The 20,971-nt window shown below is 41.7% G+C and overlaps 1 protein-coding gene across 3 annotated transcripts in view; it reads right to left on the bottom strand.

Annotated features, from left to right (window-relative positions):
- Positions 1-20,971, bottom strand: part of RNF213 (ring finger protein 213) — a 129,148-nt gene that overhangs the window by 43,205 nt on the left and 64,972 nt on the right. For all 3 annotated transcript variants that reach the window (XM_058170850.1, XM_058170851.1, XM_058170852.1), the window contains 11 exons: positions 20,270-20,463; positions 19,982-20,134; positions 15,923-19,504; positions 14,150-14,286; positions 13,747-13,845; positions 13,330-13,448; positions 7,429-7,563; positions 7,232-7,311; positions 5,177-5,324; positions 4,214-4,349; positions 3,283-3,474 (listed from right to left, as the gene is read on the bottom strand). In XM_058170850.1, coding sequence (XP_058026833.1) covers positions 3,283-3,474; positions 4,214-4,349; positions 5,177-5,324; positions 7,232-7,311; positions 7,429-7,563; positions 13,330-13,448; positions 13,747-13,845; positions 14,150-14,286; positions 15,923-19,504; positions 19,982-20,134; positions 20,270-20,463 — 4,975 coding nt within the window. The remainder of the gene's footprint in view (positions 1-3,282; positions 3,475-4,213; positions 4,350-5,176; positions 5,325-7,231; positions 7,312-7,428; positions 7,564-13,329; positions 13,449-13,746; positions 13,846-14,149; positions 14,287-15,922; positions 19,505-19,981; positions 20,135-20,269; positions 20,464-20,971) is intronic.

The raw sequence follows: 20,971 nt of genomic DNA, 5'->3' as shown, positions 1-20,971 counted from the left end.
TTGTGAGGGTGGCTCCATTTGCACAATAAGTGGGAGGGGCAGATATGGCGGAAGTGAGGGGTCGTATCGATCTTTGGGGGCGCGTGCTCGATGTTTGAAGGCGATCGCACGCCCCGACCCCTTAGACTCTTCCCGTTCCCTGGGTGGCCAAGACCCTCAGAGCTTGGGCCTTCAGTTGATGTTGTGCAATGCACGGTCTGTGGTTAACAAGGCCCCCCTAATTTGTGATCTTATACAGGGGGGGATCCGCGGACCTTATGGGCGTTACGGAAACCTGGTTGGGCACGGGGGGGGGGTGCCCCTTGTTGAAATGTGCCCACCGGGTTTCTGAGCATTCCATCAACCGAGGGCCCAAGGTAGGGGTGGGGGAGGTGGCGGTTGTTATTAAGGAGAGTCTAGAGCCGAAGGAGACCACTGTACCTCAGATTGCCGGTTGTGAATCCCTCTTTGTGAAGTGGGGGCATAGGGGTCAGATGGGCTTGTTGGTCATGTACCTGGCTCCTTGCTGCCAGACAAGAGCCTTGCCCGAGCTGCTGGGGGTGCTTACTGGGGTGGCGGTTGAGACCCCCAGACTTATGGTCATGGGGGACTTTAACTTGCCATCGACCGGCACGTCATCGACGACAGCTCGGGAGTTCATGGCCTCCATGACGGCCTTGGACCTGACACAAGTAATTGATGGCCCTACTCACAATGGGGGAGGCACACTGGATTTGATTTTTATCTCTGGACAGTGGTTGAGGGATCTGGACTTGAGAGATCTAGTCACTGAACCTTTGTAATGATCAGATCACTCTCTCCTTCGTCTGGACTTTCGGAACGCCACTCAACACCGCAGGAAGACGGGACCAATACGTTGGTTCCGTCCCAGGTGCCTGATGGACCCGGAGAGGTTCCTGACGGAGCTTGGGCCGTTCCCTGAGGATCTGGCTCACGGCACGGCTGAAGAACTAGCCGCGGCTGGGGCTCTGGACCGTGTCGTGCCTTTGCGGCCTCTGACCCGGCGCAGGTCTCAACCAGCTCCTTGGTTTTCCGAGGAGCTGAGGGAGATGAAACGCCGGAGAAGACACCTAGAGAGTGTCTGGAGGTCCAGCCGTTCGGAGGCTGATCGGACACTAGTTAGGTCATATAGTAGGACCTACCTAGTGGCACTGAGGGAAGCGAAACGTTGTTACGTTTCCTCCCTCATTGCGTCGGCAGATAACCGCCCAGCCGCCCTGTTTCGGGTGACCCGCTCTCTCCTTCAACAGGGGGAGCGGGATGACCCATTACAGGGACGTGCCGAGGAGTTTAGTGATTATCTATACGATAAAATCGTTCAGCTTCGGGATGGGTTGGATCAAAATTGGGTAGATCCAGGTGAGAGATCAGAGACTCGTCTTGTTGAGATTGTTTGGGATGAATTTGACCCTGTGGCTCCTGAGGACATGGACAGGTTGTTGGGGAGGTTGAATGCCACCACATGTTTAGTGGACCCGTGCCCCTCCTGGCTGGTACTGGCCACGCAGGAGGTGACACGAGGCTGGCTCCGGGGGATTACTAACGCTTCGTTGTTGGAGGGGGTCTTCCCTACTGCCTTGAAAGAGGCAGTGGTGAGACCCCTCCTCAAGAAGCCTTCCCTGGACCCAGCTGTTTTAGGTAATTATTGTCTAGTCTCCAACCTTCGCTTTGTGGCGAAGGTTATAGAGAGTGTGGTGGCACGTCAATTACCCCAATACCTGGATGAAACTGTCTATCTAGACCCGTTCCAGTCCGGCTTTCGGCCCGGATACAGTATGGAGACGGCTTTGGTCGCGTTGGTGGATGATCTCTGGAGGGCCAGGGATAGGGGTTATTCCTCTGCCCTGGTCCTATTAGACCTCTCAGCGGCTTTTGATACCATCGACCACGGTATCCTGCTGCACCGGTTGGAGAGTTTGGGAGTGGGAGGCACCGTTTATCGGTGGTTCTCCTCCTATCTCTCTGACCGGTCGCAGACGGTGTTGGCAGGGGGGGCAGAGATCGACCCCAAGGCGCCTCACTTGTGGGGTGCCGCAGGGGTCGATTCTCTCGCCTCTCCTGTTCAACATCTATATGAAGCCGCTGGGTGAGATGATACCCTGATGATACCCAGCTGTACTTTTCCACTCCAGGCCACCCCAACGAAGCTATCAAGGTACTGTCCCGGTGTCTGGAAGCTGTACGGGTCTGGATGGGGAGAAACAGGCTCAAGATCAATCCCTCCAAGACGGAGTGGCTGTGGATGCCGGCACCCCGGTACAGTCAGCTGCAGTTGCGGCTGACTGTTGTGGGCGAGTCACTGGCCCTGGTGGAAAGGGTGCGCAACTTGGGCGTTCTCCTGGATGGGCGGTTGTCTTTCGAAGACCATCTGACGACCGTATCCAGGAGAGCTTTTTATCAAGTTTCCCTGATTCGCCAGTTGCGCCCCTTCCTTGACAGGGATGCCTTATGCACGGTCACTCATGCTCTTGTTACCTCTCGCTTGGATTACTGCAATGCTCTCTACATGGGGCTCCCCTTGAAGAGCACCCGGAGGCTCCAGTTGGTTCAGAATGCAGCTGCGCGGGTGATAGAGGGAGCCACTCGTGGCTCCCATGTGACACCACTCCTGCGCAGGCTGCACTGGCTACCTGTGGTCTTCCAGGTGCACTTCAAGGTGCTGGTTACTACCTTTAAAGCGCTCCATGGCTTAGGACCGGGTTACTTACGGGACTGCCTACTGCTACCGGTTGCCTCTCACCGACCCGTGCGCTCCCACAGAGAGGGACTCCTCAGGGTGCCGTCTGCCAAACAATGTTGGCTGGTGCCCCCAGGAGTAGGGCCTTCTCTGTGGGGGCTCCCACCCTCTGGAATGAACTTCCCCTAGGACTTCGCCAACTTCCGGACCTTCGAACCTTTCGCCGCGAGCTGAAGACATATTTATTCATCCACGCAGGACTGGCATAGAGTTTTTAGTTTTTATTTGGTTTTAATTTTAGTAGGTTTTATTCTTTTAAAGATTTTAACTTGGGCCAAATTGAATAAGCTTTTTAAATAGTATTTTATTCTGTATTTATTATGTCTGTTTTGTTTTATTTGGCTGTAAACCGCCCTGATCCTTCGGGAGAAGGGCGGTATAAAAATTTGATTAAATAAATAAATAAATTGAAACCAGAATTGCACATCGGTGACAGCTATATACCACATTATTCTTTCATATTTACTTCAAATTCAATGTACTTCTCTCTGTAATCAATAAATGTGTTTCTTAACCTTGTCCCCACCTTGCTTCCCACAGCTTACCTGCTCTGACCCATGACATAAGGGATGTCTAGAAGGTTTAGTTCATTGAAGATGAATAACCACAAGCCTTTCACACAATCTTCTGTTCTTGGTTTGACCAGCAAATCCAGATTATAATCTCTGTCCAAAATAGATACCATGTAGGCCAGAAGTGGGGTCACCATACTCTGGATCCGTTTCCACAGTGTGCGTCTATATAAATCAAGAGGGGAAAAGCACACAACATGGCATTTCACATTCTAAAGAAACCAGGCCCAAATGTCTTTTTCTTTTTTCGTTTCAGCTGATTTATTTGAATTCCCAGTGTATTAAAGATACTTTAGAGAAAATTTTAAAACCTCAGATGCATATTGTATTATTAAAAAAAGATTAAATCTTCAATAAGTAAAGTTTTAATCAGTTAAATTAATTAAACTGCAAGTCTCCCAGAAGCTGCCATATTTTGATTAAAGGCAGTATTTCAACCTGAGCAACCAGCTTTGAAAGAAAGAAAAAACAGGTGGCTCCAGAGAGTACTTGATTAGTACTTGAATGTAATGCCTAATCTATACACCAGTATCAAACTCAAGGCCCAGGGGCCAGATCCGGCCATGGCATGCTTAGATCTGGCCTGTGGAGCCATCCTGAAAACAGCAAAGGACTGGCCCCTCGGTGACTCTGCCAGCGAAAACAGAGCTTGAGAGGGCCGCACGTGGCTCTCCCGAGATAGATTTTCGCTGACAGATGGTTGTAGAATGCTGTCGCAGACGAAAACAGAGATTGGGAACCTGTTTTCTCTGGAGCGCTCTGGCCGCCACAGGCACCCCCGACATGAGTGACATCAAGCTGGCCATGCCCACCCTGACCACATCCACTCAGGCCCCCTGAGGTCAAACAACCCTGATGAGGCCGCCAATGAAATCGAGTTTGACACCCCTGCTATACACTATACCTAAATGTTCCTCCTTCCTGGAGGGCAGTAAGGTTTGAGGCCTCCCAGAGCACCCACTCTTTCATACTGAAAGAATTCTCTTCCTGTTTCTTTAAAAGGTAAGTAAGACGGCTCTTTGTAATCTTCAGGAAGTTGCCTGGGGAAAAAAAAAAAGAAGAGGACAGCCTAATTTTTATTTGTACAAAAAAAATTTATAGACACTTTTTAGGATTATATTTCAAAGGAGATGAAAGAAGGTACTGATGGGTAATTCAGTTTTTGAATCAAAATTAACATTTCCTGGCCTTTTGCTTGATGATCCTAGATAAAATCGTATATTTGCTTCCCTCAGATTTACAAACCTGGTTTACAAACCTTGGGGATTACCATCAATAATTTGAGATTATTTAAGAATTATCTGCAGTCTACACACCTTTGTGAGAAATACCAGTTTATTCCTTTTCTGTTTTGTATTAACTAATTAGCAAGGCCACTTATCTCACTACTACTAAGGGTGAGGGTAAAGGTATTCTTTCTATCAACCTAGATTGGGAAATTAAAATGATCAATCTACCAATTCACATTTCAATAGGGATGTAGATTGTGGTCCATAATTTTCCATGAGGAACCTCATCCTATAGTGGATTGATTCATGCTAACAACAATCTGCTTCATAAACACACATACAAGCACACACACACACACACTTACTTGACACTTCCAAAGGACTGTAGGAAAAAGGCAAGCTCTTATCTTTTGATTTTCTATGGGGTCTAGTCAAGCACAATCACTGACAAATACATTCTAAAAAGTATAAAACAGAAACTGATCCTTTATTTCAGCTTTTTATTGTATATTCAGTATCCTGACCATTCATACAGAGTGGTGTAGAGCCCTTAATTATCAAGAAGAATTTGCATTAAAATGTATTTCACTTTTAACAAAAGACCACGCTCCTTCTGGACATATGTATGTTATATATACCTTGCAGGGTATCTTCCTCAGACAGGAGACTAAGAAGAATTTCAATTCTCTTAGGGCTACGACCGGCATCCTCATTTGGGTCTCTTAGCATGCCGACAGCACTTTGAACACAACTCCTCAAAAGAATGGTAGTATCCAAAACCTTAGACTTTCCAGAGAGAGAAGACAAAAAAAAAACAACTATTAGTATATCCTGAAACAATGTATAATAATTGCCTCTATGGCAGGGGTGTCAAACTCTATTTCATTGAGGGCCACATCAGGGTTGTCTTTGACCTCGAGGGGGTCAAAACATGTTTAAAGATAAATCAACTAAATGTTGGAAATGCCACCAGACACTGGGATCGTATTATCACGTGTGGTGGACATGTCCAGAAGCGAGAAATTATTGGGCAAAAATTCAAACATGGTTAGGTTTCACCTCAGGGGGCCGGGTGGACATGGCCAGGTTGTGTGTGGCCACACGTGTCGGGGCGGCTGTGGTGGCCTGAGCGCTCTCCCAGCAAAAATGGGCTCCTGAGCTCTTTTTGGCTGCGATGGCCTCCTGCAACCCTCTGTCAGCAAAAATGGAGCTCAGGAGGGCCACCTACAGTCCTTGCGAACTCCATTTTTGGCTGCGACTCCTCCTGTAACCCTCTGCCAGCAAAAACCAAACTCAGGAGGGCTGTGCACGGCCCTCGCGAGCTCACTTTTCAGCTACGACAGCCTCTTGAAACTCTCTGCCAGCGAAAATGGCTTCTTGCAACCCTCTGCCAGCAAAAACAGACCTTGGGAGGGCCACGTGCCCTTTTCTCTGGCCGGTCTTTTCCTGTTTCCAGGGCAGCCCATAAGCCAGATCTAAACACCCCGTGGGCCAGATCTGGCCCCTGGGCTTGAGTTTGACAACTCTGCTCTATGGCTATCAGATCCCTTGAGATGTGAATGAGTGTCTGATTAAACTGAGCTGGACAACCTTCTGATAGTTGAGTGTCACACTTGAAAAGTATGAGATAATAATGCAAGTGTCCAAGGCCATTATGTTTCCTTTCTATGGAGGGAAGCTTTGTAGAAATTTTCTTTGGTGTCTTTTTTTTTATTGTTTGAACTATGCTGTATTTTACTAGGGCTTACATGTCAAGTTTTTTTTTTCCACTAGCAGTGCAAAATAATCTGAAATACTTCCAAATTTGAAATAGATTTCCCCAATCTTGTCAGAACAGTGCTGTCTATCAATGGAAAAGTTCTAAGTGCAAAACAGCCTTTTCAAGTTGAAAGGGGGGTATTCCAAGCTTGAAACAGGGCCATTTGGTACCCAGGACATCTGTCTTACGGTCAGACCAGCATTTCATCAGCATCCGCACCTGGGATCAGAACAATTGTTTCAATTGTTTTACAAAGCACTACTTTTTTTCTTTTCCAAGATACAACAGGAGGAAATTATGTCAGCCTTTCTTTCATCAATTTTAGGGGGGGGGGGGGAAATCCCAGAGTTTGAGTGCTAGATAAGGCTCTGGTGCTCTAAGATACCCACTTTTGGATTCACCCTGGGAACAGAGGGAGAAACAATCATCTAGGTTTCCAGAAAGAAAAATATCCTGCCTGGACAAATATCTTAGTAAAATAAAAACAATGCAGCACTAGGAACTAGGGAGGTAAGCAGCCATCTATAGAAACTTCTATTTCTAGAGAAAACAGGCACGAAAGAACACTGTTGCATAACTGAAAGGCCATATGTTATTTCCCAGCTATATAATCTTCTGAAACAGTAGATAAGGGAGATATCATAAAGATCACAAACAGTGATTTCTGTGGAGTGATCACAAATCGGAGTCCTACTTTAATGATATCTTATCATTATGCATGTTACTCTAATAGGGCAATGTGTGGATCATCCCAAGGCTAGAACAGATAGCTAAGCATAAATATCTAGATGCAAATATGTGAAACATATATGTTATTTCTATAATCAATTTCACTGAACAAAAAAAGCAAGTTGCTACAAAGAAGAACATCATTTGCTCTGAGATCAAAGGGGAAAAAAATCAAACTGGATTAGTGAGGCATATTAAGACTTACAAATATTTCTGGTTCGGATATTGGTGATGCCTTCACCTCCACCTCCATCTCCTCTTCTATTTCTTCTTCTTTCCCTGCAACTATAATGATAAACAAAGTCTCATATAGGAATGCAGCCTGACTCTAAAAACGATGATGGGAATGACTACAAACTGTTGGAATTAAGCACTGCATAAACATGTAGTTGAACTTCTTACTTTCAGGATTCTCTGCAGACTCTCCTGTATTTTCAGAAAACAGCTGGCTGATGGTGATGTTTCTGAGGGATGTTATATCAGAGATCATATCCTTGGAGGTTCTTAGATCATCAATATGCACAGACTGCCACAGCCCTAAAAACAACAGATGACATATCACAGCTATTACCTGCATTTCCATTAATCGTTTCTGAGGAAAACCATTTAACCTAACACAGGGAAGGCTAGGATAATACAATAATGTATCTTTCATCATGTAACAACAAGGGCCTTCATTAAATTAATTTATGGGTATTGTACATAAAATTGAATACTTCCTTTCAGTTTGGCCAATCGTATGTCTCAGGGGAGGGGGCTGGGTGGGGCAAGGACAGGATTATGGGAAACCAACGAATATGTTAGCCTCCGAACGAATCATGAGGTATACTATTTTTATTACAGGTAGTCCTTGATTTACAACAGTTCATTTAGTGACCATTCAGTTACAGTGGCAGTGAAAAAAATAACTAGTAACCATTTTTCACAGTTATAACCGCTGCAGCATTCCCATGGTCATGTGATTTACTTTTGGATGCTTGGCAACTGGCATGTATTTAGGATGGTTGCAATGTCCCAGGGTCATGTGATCATATTTTGCCATGTTTTAACAAGCATAGTCAATGGGGAAGCCAGATTCACTTAACAATCATGTCACTAATTTAACAGCTGCAGTCATTCACTTAACAAATGTGGCAAGGAAAGTTGTAAAAGGGAGATAACTCACTTAACAAATTTCTCACTTAGCAACATAAATTCTGGGTTCAGTTGTGATTGTAAGTTGAGGAATACCTGTATACATTTGCATTTCTATTAAGAAAAAAAATGGAAAAATAGATTTTGCATTTATAGCAACATGAAATAGAAGAACTCTCCAAAATTAAGATATGCTTTATGCAGAGAGTCAGTTTGGTCTCGTGATTAAGACACGAGGCTAAAAAGCAGGAAACCGTGAATTCTAGTCCTGCTGGTAAGCATGAAAGGCAGCTGGGTGACTTTGGGTCAGTCATTCTCTCAGCCCAACTCCCCTCACAGGGTTGTTGGTTGTGGGCAAAATAGGAAGAAGGTGTGTTGAATATGTTCACTGCCTTGGGTTATTTGTAAAAATAATAAAGGGGGGCTATAAATAAATAGAAATATTCCAAAAATATTTGCCCATATCAAAGTATTTAACTTCAACAAAATCCTGATATTTCTTAAGGGATCATCTTTGTCTTAAAATACAACCTAAAGAACAAACGGTGAAGGATGTAAGGATGTGATGGACTTAAGAATAGAAAGATATGAGTGAATTTTTGGTGTAAATATAGCCATATATATGGATATGGATGTGTGTGTTCATTTACACACACACACACACACACACAGAGTCATGGCCGAAAGTGTTGGTACTCCAGAATTTTTTCCAGAAAATCAAGTATTTCTCACAGAAAAGTATTGCAGTAACACATATTTTGCTATACACATTTATTCCCTTTGTGTGTATTGGAACAAAACAAAAAAAGGCAGGAAAAAAAGCAAATTGGACATAATGTCACACAAAACTCCAAAAATGGGCTGGACAAAATTATTGGCATCCTTAACTTAATATTTGGTTGCACACCCTTTGGAAAAAATAACTGAAATCAGTCGCTTCCTACAACCATCAATAAGCTTCTTACACCTCTCACCCAGAATTTTGGACCACTCTTCCTTTGCAAACTGCTCCAGGTCTCTCTTATTGGAAGGGTGCCTTTTCCCAACAGCAATTTTAAAATCTCTCCACAGGTGTTCAATGGGATTTAGATCTGGACTTACTGCTGGCCACTTCAGAACTCTCCAGCGCTTTGTTGCCATCCATTTCTGGGTGCTTTTTGACGTATGTTTGGGGTCATTGTCCTGCTGGAAAACCCAAGATCTCGGACTCAACCCCAGCTTTCTGACACTGGGCTCTACAGTGCGACCCAAAATCCTTTGGTAATCCCCAGATTTAATAATAATAATAATAACAATAGAGTTGGAAGGGGCCTTCTAGTCCAACCCCCTACCCAGGCAGGAAACCCTACACAATCTCAGACAGATGGTTATCCAACATTTTCTTAAAAATTTCCAGTGTTGGAGCATTCACAACTTCTGCAGGCAAGTCGTTCCACTTATTAATTGTTCTAACTGTCAGGAAATTTCTCCTTGTTCTAAGTTGCTTCTTTCCTTGATCAGTTTCCACCCATTGCTTCTTGTTCTACCCTCAGGTGCTTTGGAGAACAGCCCGACTCCCTCTTCTTAGTGGCAACCCCTGAGATATTGGAACACTGTTATCATGTCTCTCCTAGTCCTTCTTTTCATTAAACTAGACATACACAGTTCCTGAACCGTTCTTCATATGTTTTAGTCTCCAGTCCCCTAATCATCTTTGTTGCTCTTCTCTGCACTCTTTCTAGAGTCTCAACATCTTTTTTACATCGTGGCGACCAAAACTGAATGCAGTATTCCAAGTGCGGCCTTACCAAGGCATTATAAAGTGGTATGAACACTTCACGTGATGTTTATGCAGCCCAGAACTGTGTTGGCTTTTTTGGCAGCTGCTGCACACTGCTCGCTCATATCTAAATGGTTGTCCACTAGGACTCCAAGATCCCTCTCACAGGTACTATTATTGAGCAAGGTACCACATATACGGTACCTGTCCATTTTGGGTTTTTTTGCCTAAATGTAGAACCTTACTTTTTTCACTGTTGAATTTCATTTTGTTAGATAGCGCCCAATGTTCAAGTCTGTCAAGTTCTTTCTGTAACTTGAGCCTATCTTCTGGACTGTTGGCTATTCCTGCCAGCTTGGTGTCATCTGCAAATTTGATGAGTTCCCCATCTATCCCCTTGTCCAAGTCATTGATGAAGACGTTGAAGAGTACTGGGCCTAAAACAGAGCCTTGGGGTACTCCACTGCATACTTCCCTTCATGTGGATGTAGTTCCATTGAGGACTACACGTTGAATACGGTTGGTCAGCCAGTTACGAATCCATCTGGTGGTGGTGCTGTCTAACCCACATTTTTCTACTTTATCTAGTAGAAAACCATCTAGTTTATGGTCTACTTTATCAAATGCTTTACTGAAGTCCAAGTAAATTATATCGACAGCATTCCTCTGGTCTACTAATTTTGTCACTTTGTCAAAGAATGCAATAAGATTAGTCTGGCATGATCTGTTTTTGACAAATCCATGTTGGCTTTTGGTTATTACTTTGCTTGCTTCAAGTGTTCGGTGATTTGTTGTTTGATTATCTTTTCCAGAATCTTCCCCGGTATTGAGGTCAGGCTGATAGATCTGTAGTTTCCTGGATCTGTTTTTTTTTTCCTTTTTTGAAGATGAGAACTACATCAGCTCTTTTCCAGTCCTCTGGCAGCTCCCCTGTGCTCCAGGATCTTTGAAAGATTTCATGATGCCTTGCACACAGTCAAGGCACCCAGTGCCAGAGACAGCAAAACAACCCCAAAACATCATTGAACCTCCACCATATTTCACTGTAGGTACTGTGTTCTTTTCTTTGTAGGCCTCATTCCGTTTTCGGTAAACAGTAGAATGATGTGCTTTACCAAAAAGCTCTATCTTGGTCTCATCTGTCCACAAGATGTTTTCCCAGAAGGATTTTGGCTTACTCAAGTACATTTTGGCAAACTGTAGTTTTGCTTTCTTATGTCTCTGTGTCAGCAGTGGGGTCCTCCTGGGTCTCCTGCCATAGCGTTTATGCCATAGCATTTCATTTGAATGTCGACGGATAGTTCGTGCTAACACTGATGCTCCCTGAGCCTGCAGGAGAGCTTGAATTTCTTTGGAACTTGTTTGGGGCTGTTTATCTACCATTCAGACTATCCTGCGTTTTAACCTTTCATCAATTTTTCTCTTCCGTCCACGCCCAGGGAGATTAGCTATAGTGCCATGGGTTGCAAACTGCTTGATAATGTTGCACACTATGGACAAAGGCAAATCTAGATCTCTGGAGATGGACTTGTAACCTTGAGATTGTTGATATTTTTCCATAATTTTGGTTCTCAAGTCCTCAGACAGTTCTCTTCTCCTCTTTCTGTTGTCCATGCTGAGTGTGGCACACACAGATACACAATGCAAAGACTAAGTGAACTTCTCTCCTTTTTATCTGCTTTCAGGTGTGATTTTTATATTGCCCACACCTGTTACTTGCCCCAGGTGAGTTTAAAGGAGCATCACATGCTTGAAACAATCTTATTTATCCACAATTTTGAAAGGGTGCCAACAATTTTGTCCAGCCCATTTTTGGAGTTTTGTGTGACATTATGTCCAATTTGCTTTTTTTCCTGCCTTTTTTTATTTTGTTCCAATACACACAAAGGGAATAAACATGTGTATAGCAAAACATGTGTTACTGCAATACTTTTCTGTGAGAAATACTTGATTTTCTGGAAAAATTTCTGGGTGCCAACACTTTCGTCCATGACTGTACACACACATGTGTATGTAGGTATGTATGTATTTGCTTAAACTTCCATTTATTTATGTTATTTCCTTTGACTTTTTTGATGGCCCTTTGGCCGTTAAAAATTGATTTGAGTTTGTTTTCCTTTAAGCCTTCTTTTATTTGTTTTTTGCATTTTGCATAAATTTATTTATCCCAAAAGGGAATAGCATAATGAATATGTAAATATGTATGGCTGACCAAACTTGAGGAATATCCACTAACAGTAAAATTAACAGTATATATCCAGAAGAGAAGTTTGACTAAATTTAAGCAAGAATGTTTCCCTATATATTACATGGCATATATAGGATACCACCTGAGCTCCATACCTTAATTTTTTTATTGAACTCAGGTCCAATAATGGCAAAGGGGATTTTCTTTTTCTTTGTACTTCAAGAGACTCAGAACTGCATTAAACCTATTTAACAACATACAGTTTGCATGTTTCCTAACTAAATATGGCAAGAAATCACATCACTAATTTTCAGCAATTTTTGTCACCAAAGTTTTGTGATCTCTTCAGAGGGTGCACTGTGGACCACAAAAAGAGGTTTGGGGTCCAAATCCAAACTATAAGCTGAGGGTCCCATCCTGAAAAAGGGACGCAGTGGCTTAGTGGGTAAGATGCCGAGTTTGTCAATCAAATGGTCGGCAGTTCAGCAGTTCGAATCCCTAGTGCCGCGTAACAGGGTGAGGTCCCGTTACTTGTCCCAGCATCTGTCAACCTAGCAGTTCGAAAGCACGTAAAAAATGCAAGTAGAAAAATAGGGACCATTTTTGGTGGGAAGGTAACAGTGTTCCGTGCACCTTTGGCGTTTAGTCATGCTGGCTACATGACCACGGAGACGTTTTCGGACAGCGCTGGCTCTTCGGCTTTGAAACGGAGATGAGCACCGCCCTCTAGAGTCGGCAACGACTAGCACGTATGTGTGAGGGGAACCTTTACCTTTTACCCATCTTGATTTATGATATGGTATTAACCTGGCTTTATTTCAGAGCTACCTTGACACTGAACACAATCAGTAATGTAATAAGTAGTAGAAGCAGCACAGGAATCTCTAAGTAATAAATAAATAATATGTACAAATGAAACAAGCTTCATACCTTGATGCATTTACAAAGCTGCTCAAAATATTTTTCTAACAGATATGAAAAATAAAATAGCTTTATTTATGAATGATATACAAGAGAAATTGCAAAGTTTTCCCTGCACAGAAATGATGTAATACATGTTTCATCTTATTTGTAGCCTTGTATTAGAAGCACATCTCTTTCTACACTGCAGTAATCTGTAAATCGCATGGCTGGGACCATTTGTGAGAGGAAGCAGGAAGCAGCCCCTTTAAACAGATTTCCAGCCTCCTTGTTCTGCATTCTTACACATAAGCCAACCTACCTCCATGAAATCCTATGTAGCAACTTCCTCCTTCGATTCGTGACAGCTTAGTGATGAAAATTATGAACACCCTGGCTTGATTTTCCTGTATTTTGTTGACTTCATTAACAGCTGAATACCTGTAAGAGAAACAGAAGTCACTCTTTTGTGAAGTTAAAGCATTCGACTGACCAACAGCTCCCATTATTTCAGCACAGATAAAGTTAATTCCCCCACCTCATTCTGATATATGGTACTAAAATGATGAATAGATCCCCATGGTTCTCTGAGAAATTAGAACATTGGTCTGGAGTATTTATCAGACTATGTAAAAATCTATGAATTAGAATGGCTTATAAATATGATTGAACACATTACACCAACTGATTATATGCTCGGTATTGCTTATCTAATAGTCCTATCTAACAGGCAACTTACCTGGCTGAGGCAATGAGCTGGGCACTGAGTGATCCATTTTCAAAGTCAGTCTGAATAATGAGGATTTTACTCCCATCTGTCCTCACAGCAAAAAAATTCCTGAGAAAATACAGAAATGTTTAAAAGGGCTTTACTTTGTTGCAGAAAAAATGGGTCATTCACATCCAGACCTTTATTTAAAACAATGTCACCTCTCCAAACACCCTAGCAGTTTGAACAGTAACATAACTTCACTGCGTCCTCCAATTTATGTTTTTCAATTTAATTGCAAAAGTCCTCTTTTATTTATTTCATTTCATTTGTTTCATTACAAGCACTTTTATGCCACTTGGGGGAAAAAGAAATATAAAGGAACATACAAATCTGCATTATTCTGTAACCATTGTGGATGAGGAAAACTCACCGAATATCCTTCAAAAATGAGTACTCTGTGTCAAATTGTTGTAAGAACAAAACTTTCAGGCTGTCTGAATTATGCTGCAATTCTGCCTCCAAAATCTCTGCGTCTGCTGCAGTCAGGAGTCTGGAGAAGGTCGTCATCTGTAACAGTTAAGACAGCAGATTTTTCTGTCAAATATTAACAAAGTTTTTCACAGGGTGGTCATGCAATCTCTTGTTTTTTATTATCCAAGTGGAAATATTTTTCCCTTCCTTTCCCCCCACACATATAGGTAACTCTTGTTTAGCGACCACAATTTGGAACAGCACCTGCTAAGTGAAACCTTGATTGTGCTTATGAACTTATTTCAGCTTTCAGTTGCTTTACACACCTATGAAAATCATAAATGTGAATATTCTTCATTGCCATCATAATGCAAATGACCATTAAATGAGGCAGTCATTAAACAATGGCTACCCGTATAGGTTTTGGGGCTTTGCATAAAATCAGGAAGGATCTAAGTGACACTATCTATTAACTGGTTACAAAAAGATCAGGTAATTTCAAATCATTTTAGATTAGAAATTTTACTTTATTAATAACATTTTATTTATTATATAAATTTGTATCAGCAAGTTCCTTTGTTCTATTACTCAGAAATAGTACTGAAGTATTCCTTTGTTTGTTCCAAAGAAAGTTATGCCTTACATCAATCATTCCAAACTTCTACACTGAAAGAACACTGGTTTTTCAACCTTTCTGCCACAGATGGAGATGCTAAAAAAAACATACTGAAGATAAAAAATTATTTCAATTTCCTCAGCTAGAGTCTTCTTGAATCTTGGAATTCTGACAAGAAAGTGCATTTCTATATCATAAATATCTCCTGCATATATTTTTCATTTCAAAACTTTTAGTATTCAGGGTAAATCCAAACCACATAATATCACAGCAGACATCCAAATTTCTTTATATCCTATCCTATCCTATCCTATCCTATCCTATCCTATCCTATCCTATCCTATCCTATCCTATCCTATCCTATCCCTATTCTTGATGATCGTAACAAATTCTACGATGCTTTTTGAGGCAGTCTTTAAGAGAATCCGTGTTTAAGTGAATGCAATAGTCATTAACCAAATCAATGATTTCCTATGGGTACTGTTTTTCTGAAAAACGCCGGATTTTGGTAAAACTTTAATAACACGTGGCCACATGACCATGGAATGCTGCAACTATCTGTAAATACTTCTGTGTTTCTAAGTACCCAAAGTTCTGTCATGTATGGGGGCAGGGGAAAGACCATTGGAAGTTTAAATCCAGGTCATAAGTAACCTCTCACTTAAGCACACAAGCTTGAGGCTTTCTACATTAATATTATTGGACTAGTTCTGTGACTATATCAGAACAAGCCATTTTCTCCAACCTATTAAGCAACAAAGTTTGTTTTGTAAGTACAGATGATCATATTAATGATCATCTCAACAGCCTGAACTTGGTAAAAACTATTATTTTTCCCCATGTTAATGTTATTTTTATCCATCCAAAAGTGTCTCAAAATAGATCTAAATCTTAAAAACTGTTTCTATCTATGATCCCCAAAACAAAATATAAAGTAACCAGCCCTAACTCTTTAAGGATAATAGAAATGTATTCTAATTTGGAGGATTTTAAAATGGTCTTTAAAAGCAGCTCTTGCCACAAATCAGAATTCACCATATTTATGAATGTGAAAAAAAAGGGGCACCGAGGGGGGGGGGAGGAGGAAATAGAAAGAAAGATTTAATTGCAGTTTACCTCAATAAAAACTGTATGGCCTCTGGAGTCTGACCGAAGGCATCTGTGCAAAAATTCAGCAAAGGAAGTATGCTGCTGTTGCTGAAAGTATATCTTAGCCAACTTATCTCCAAAAAAACCCAGTTTAGAATCACCGAGACGGACAACAGAATCTGGGGTGGCACAGTTCAAGAGGACCAACTCGGACTGCTCTTGCACTTTCTCCCTTAGCTGTGCAGGAGGAAGAGACTCTTTCAGGTTTTCTGTCACCTGCAGGACAACTGAAGCGCAAGAGTCTGAATGGTAGCCAATAAAAACATCAGAAGGTCTGTATGTTTGTTGACCCTTAAAATATTTTTCAGTTTTAACTGCTACAAAGTCATCCACCCATTTCTTCAAGTCTTCCACAATGGTCTTTTGCCACTTGTTCAGTACAGTATTAATATCTAGATAGTGTTTTTCAAGCCGGTTAATCAGTGGAATGGGGAACTGTTTGTACACCACCTTTTTCTCCTCAATGACAATCAGTCGAAATTTGGGATGCACTCTGCATTTCACTCTATGGGTCCCCAAGCCCAAGTCAACATATTTTTGACCAGCAAGCTGGACATAATACTGATTGAGGGCATCATAGAGGCTCTCGTAAAGGTTTTGTAGGTTGAGAAGAACCACCATCTTCCCAGTCTCCATGCAAATTTTGACTCGGTTTATGTTTCTGCAAATCTGAGTGTATTCTTGATCTTTGGGAAAGCTGGAACCAAAAATAATTTCTGGTTGAGCATCTTGAAAGAAACGCTGTTGGAGAATCTGAAGCGCCGCATAATTTTCTGTTAATACTAGCAGATATCGGCATTCACCATCCTGGTAATCGCTATGAATGTTTTGCTCAACTAAATCAATTGTATTGATATCCTTGTAATTTTCATCTCCTCCTTCTGGAATCTTAGACATGAAAGTATCCAAGACTTCAACACCTTCTTTGCCACTGAAATTTCGGAGAACAACCTCTGCTATTTCATGGGGACCTGGTATGCTTTTAGAATTTTTGGTCAAAGCAAATAACATTTTTACAAGACTGTAATAGTCACGCAATCCAAAAAAATCCTTAATTTGATTCTTGCAAATTTCTTCATATGCATTTGCAAAGATAGGAAAGAAACGCTCAACTTTCTGTCGCACAAAAAGATCTGAAGAGCAAATACCGTTTGCGCTTTTTATGAGTTCATTTTTATTCAGGTCTCCACGGGATACAAAGATGCCTCGATTCATCTTAGCTGGATCTAGGGCCCAGTTAGATATCCCAACAAAGCCAACCTTTTTGTGAGGAAGTGGATCATCATCAATGCATCCATCTTCTAAGAGAGGGTGAAGGGTCTTCAGAGGCATTTTGGGAGAGTCTTCTGCCAATCCAATTTCATCTAATACAACCACAGAGACATATTCGCTGAGGTTTTTTCCTTCCTGGAAACGAGCACAATGCTTGAATGTATTTATGATCCCCTCAGGGGTTGAATGTGGGCTGCACTGAAAAGACACCAAATGGATCTGCTTAAGTTCCTTATAAAGGTCAGAATATGCTGCTTGACCCTGCATGGCATCAGCCACGATGGTCTTGGCAAGAGATTTTGAGCTGCCCGGCTTCCCAATAAGAAACAAAGGGATTTTAAGTTCAATGCAGATTACCATCATGAACACATTTTCCTTCAGAGCCATGTTTTTTGCTATTCTTTGCCTATTAGGCACACCACTCAAAAAAAGATCCTGAATTAAGCTAATTTCTTCAAGAACTACTTTTTCATTATCATATGGTCTTGGCAATATTTCGCAGATAACACTCCAGTATGCCTCTTTCTCTTCCAGGGAAGCATGGTAGCAAACACTAACTGAAAGAATCAAAGACCACATTATTCTGTCTCTCTGGATTACACTTTTAGGAGGACTACTTTCCAGAAACTTCTCCAGATGTTCAATAAGACGTTCACTGTGGCCGTGAAACCATTTGAAGACTTCCATACAGCGCTCAACATCTCTGAGGCTGATAAAGCTGCATTCGTCTTTCCGCTGTCTCATGTAGGTCTGCGACTTAAAAAGCACCTCAGTAATCATTTGGATCTCACTAGCAGACATCGTGATCGACTTGGCAAGTTTTTGCACAATCTGTTCAATGTACAGTTTTTCAGTGATATTGTTCAATTGCCCAAAATCCCACACCAGAGGGATCATGCTTGGTGGAAGTGCATGGACACGGTAAACAAGCTGCCTAAGGGGGATGGAACCAAGCTTTTCGCTGGTGTCCTCTGCTTTGACACGATAACCCAGCCCAGCTGACTCCAAGCGCTGGATCATTTTTGGTGTGTGTTTACGATAAGGATTGCATGCAGCTATGATCTGTAAACCTGAGTTGGGACATAAAGGCTGTCCTTCTATTGTGTGGTCACATAAGACTTCCTTGATGCTGCTGACAGCGTCTGTGGTGTTGGCTTCATCAAAAAATAAAATTGTGTCAAACTGATAATTCAACTTATTGTATTGTGCCATATCTTCAGCCTCCCTCACTTTAGCATAGATCGCATCTGCTGTGGTACCTCCGTGAACCTTAACAAGCTTCATATTATCAGCATCGGCACCACTCTTACGCAGTTCACACAGATATTTTATAAGCCTGGTTTTTCCACAGCCGGTTTCTCCCATCAGAACAACAGGAATTCCACACCTAAATCTCATTTCAATGGCAAGCATTTTCAGTATATTATCTGTTGTAAGTTCGTAAGTGTCATCAGGATCGGTTGGCCACTGGATCCCCAAGACCATGCAAAGTTTCTCAATTTTCTGAGCTCTGGTCAGTGCATCAAAATTAATATTGAATGGAACTCTCTGCAGATTTAATCCCATGTACAATTGAAGGGTCATGACATTTCTCTTGATAATCTTGCCATTCAAAGGATTGATGGCATCAATGCTACCATTGTCATTGTGCTGCAGATGAAAGCCAATGAAAGTCATAGATACACAGTCCTCATTAAAGAATATGTATGGATGGGGTTCAGATTCCCACTTTTTCCGGAGCAGAAATGGAGCAAGAGCTTCCTCAGTCACCTCTTCGAAAACTTGCATTCCAGGGCTTTCATCAGAAATGTTAAGTGAAGGAGTTGCAAAATCCTTTGCCATTAAAATCATAAATTTGACCACAAAATTTTTAAAGCCCTGCAAAGTGTCCTGGACAAAATCAGCATTACAGAAAACAGAGGTTTCACAATTTTTCAGCTGAAGGTTAAGAAACCAAGCAAAGTTTCTAAGTTCTGACCAAGAAGGATCAAGCACTCCACAGTAGATCAAGAACAGCTGTAGGCATTCTCCTGGAGTCCCTTCCACCGAACCTTTTCTATACCGGAACGCATCAAGATTTTCATGTCTGTTTTCTCTTATCAAATACTGGAATGGTCTCTGAAAAGCTTCACTGCAGAACATTCCTTGATCTACTCCGGGATCACTGCTGTCATGAAATAAATTCTCCTGAATACTGTTGCCTAGTACTTCTTTAGGAGATCTGCAAGTTATTTGAGGGAATACATCAAGGAAACTGTAGTTCAGTCCTGGAAATTTCTGAAAATAAACCAGAGGGAGAAAAGGAAGGAGTTATAATACAATCAAAAGTGGTATTTTTTTTAATTTATTCTCTTATGTCACAAGCTCCACAGTTTTCCAGTATTTTAATTTTGTACTACGAAAAAGAGTTGTCAATACTGCAGAATTGTAATTACTACGAACAGAAATACTGCTTTGCTACAAGAGATTATGGAAAAAATCTATTTAACGATCCATGGAGGTGGGGGGGAAAGGTTCAGTCCCTTGCAGTCACTTTAATCCCATGTAGGGAGATGTTTTCCCCCCTGTCCATTGTAGGTATTTTTTTCCTTAAGTCACTCCATAGGCACAACTAAATTGCTACTTTTTCTATCGTCTTACAGAATCTTAGGATTCCACAGAAACCAGTTTTAAAGTTCTATTTTATTTTAAAGTTCTACTTTGAAATACTAAAAACACAGCAAATATATATTCTATGCCTCTGGATGTACTTACAGATCCTCTTTGTTTTTTTGATGAGGGGGATGGTTGCAGAATTTCCGCAACATAGAGGTGGCATTGTTTCCGAAGCCAGATTTTCCCATCTGCATCTTCCAGATACCGTAAGACGAACAGCTTGAACAAAAATTCTGAAACTCCAGCCTGAACCTGGAAGGATACAGAAACGTAAGGACCACACAAATAAAACAGGGATGCTCCTCCTCTAGGTATAAGCATATCTTCTCACAAAAAGATGTATTGGAGGAAAAAGAAAATCTCCTCAATCAAAACTGACATACTTACAGAAGAAGTAATATCAAAGTGCACAATCATAGGTCGTTTCTGGTACTTTTGGTCCAGGAGTAGAAAAAGAGAGTTCAGGATTTTTCTTTCATTCACATGGGGATCAATCAGCCGAATAGTTCTTAAATGAACTCTGTGTCCTTGCAATTGTGCTTTCATTTTCTGATGCATCCTCTTTATATACAGAGATTTTCCTATAGTTTTTAATAAAAAAAAAAAAAGAATTTAAGATACTGACAGGAAAAACAAAAATAAAATACCTAATTCATTTGGGATTGAGAACTCACGAAGTCTACACCAGGGGTGTCAAACTCAATTTCATTGAGGGCCGCATCAGGGATGTGTTTGATCTTGGGGGCGGGGTGATGGCCAGAGTGGGCGTGGTTTGCTCTCCCAAGCTCTGTTTCCACCTGCAATGGCCTCCTGCAACCTCTACCAGCGAAAATGGAGCCTGGGAGGGCCGCACACAGTCCCTGCAAGTTCTGATGGCCTCCATTTTTGCTGGCAGAGGCATCGTGGGCTGTCCTTTGCTGTTTTCAGGGCAGACCCGTGGGCCAGATCTAAACATCTCAAAGGCTGAATATGGCCCCCGGGCCTTGTCTTTGACATCCCTAGTCTATACAAATGCCTAGCAACTAATATAAAAAATATAGGGAACATCAAAGATAACCAATCCAGTTAAAAATAAAGATCAGAATAAAC

This window comes from Ahaetulla prasina, chromosome 2 (assembly GCF_028640845.1).
Source record: "Ahaetulla prasina isolate Xishuangbanna chromosome 2, ASM2864084v1, whole genome shotgun sequence".
NCBI classification, from domain to species: Eukaryota; Metazoa; Chordata; class Lepidosauria; order Squamata; family Colubridae; genus Ahaetulla; species Ahaetulla prasina.
The sequence above is the reverse complement of the archived record's forward strand: the minus strand, read 5'-3'. Positions and strand labels throughout refer to the sequence as shown.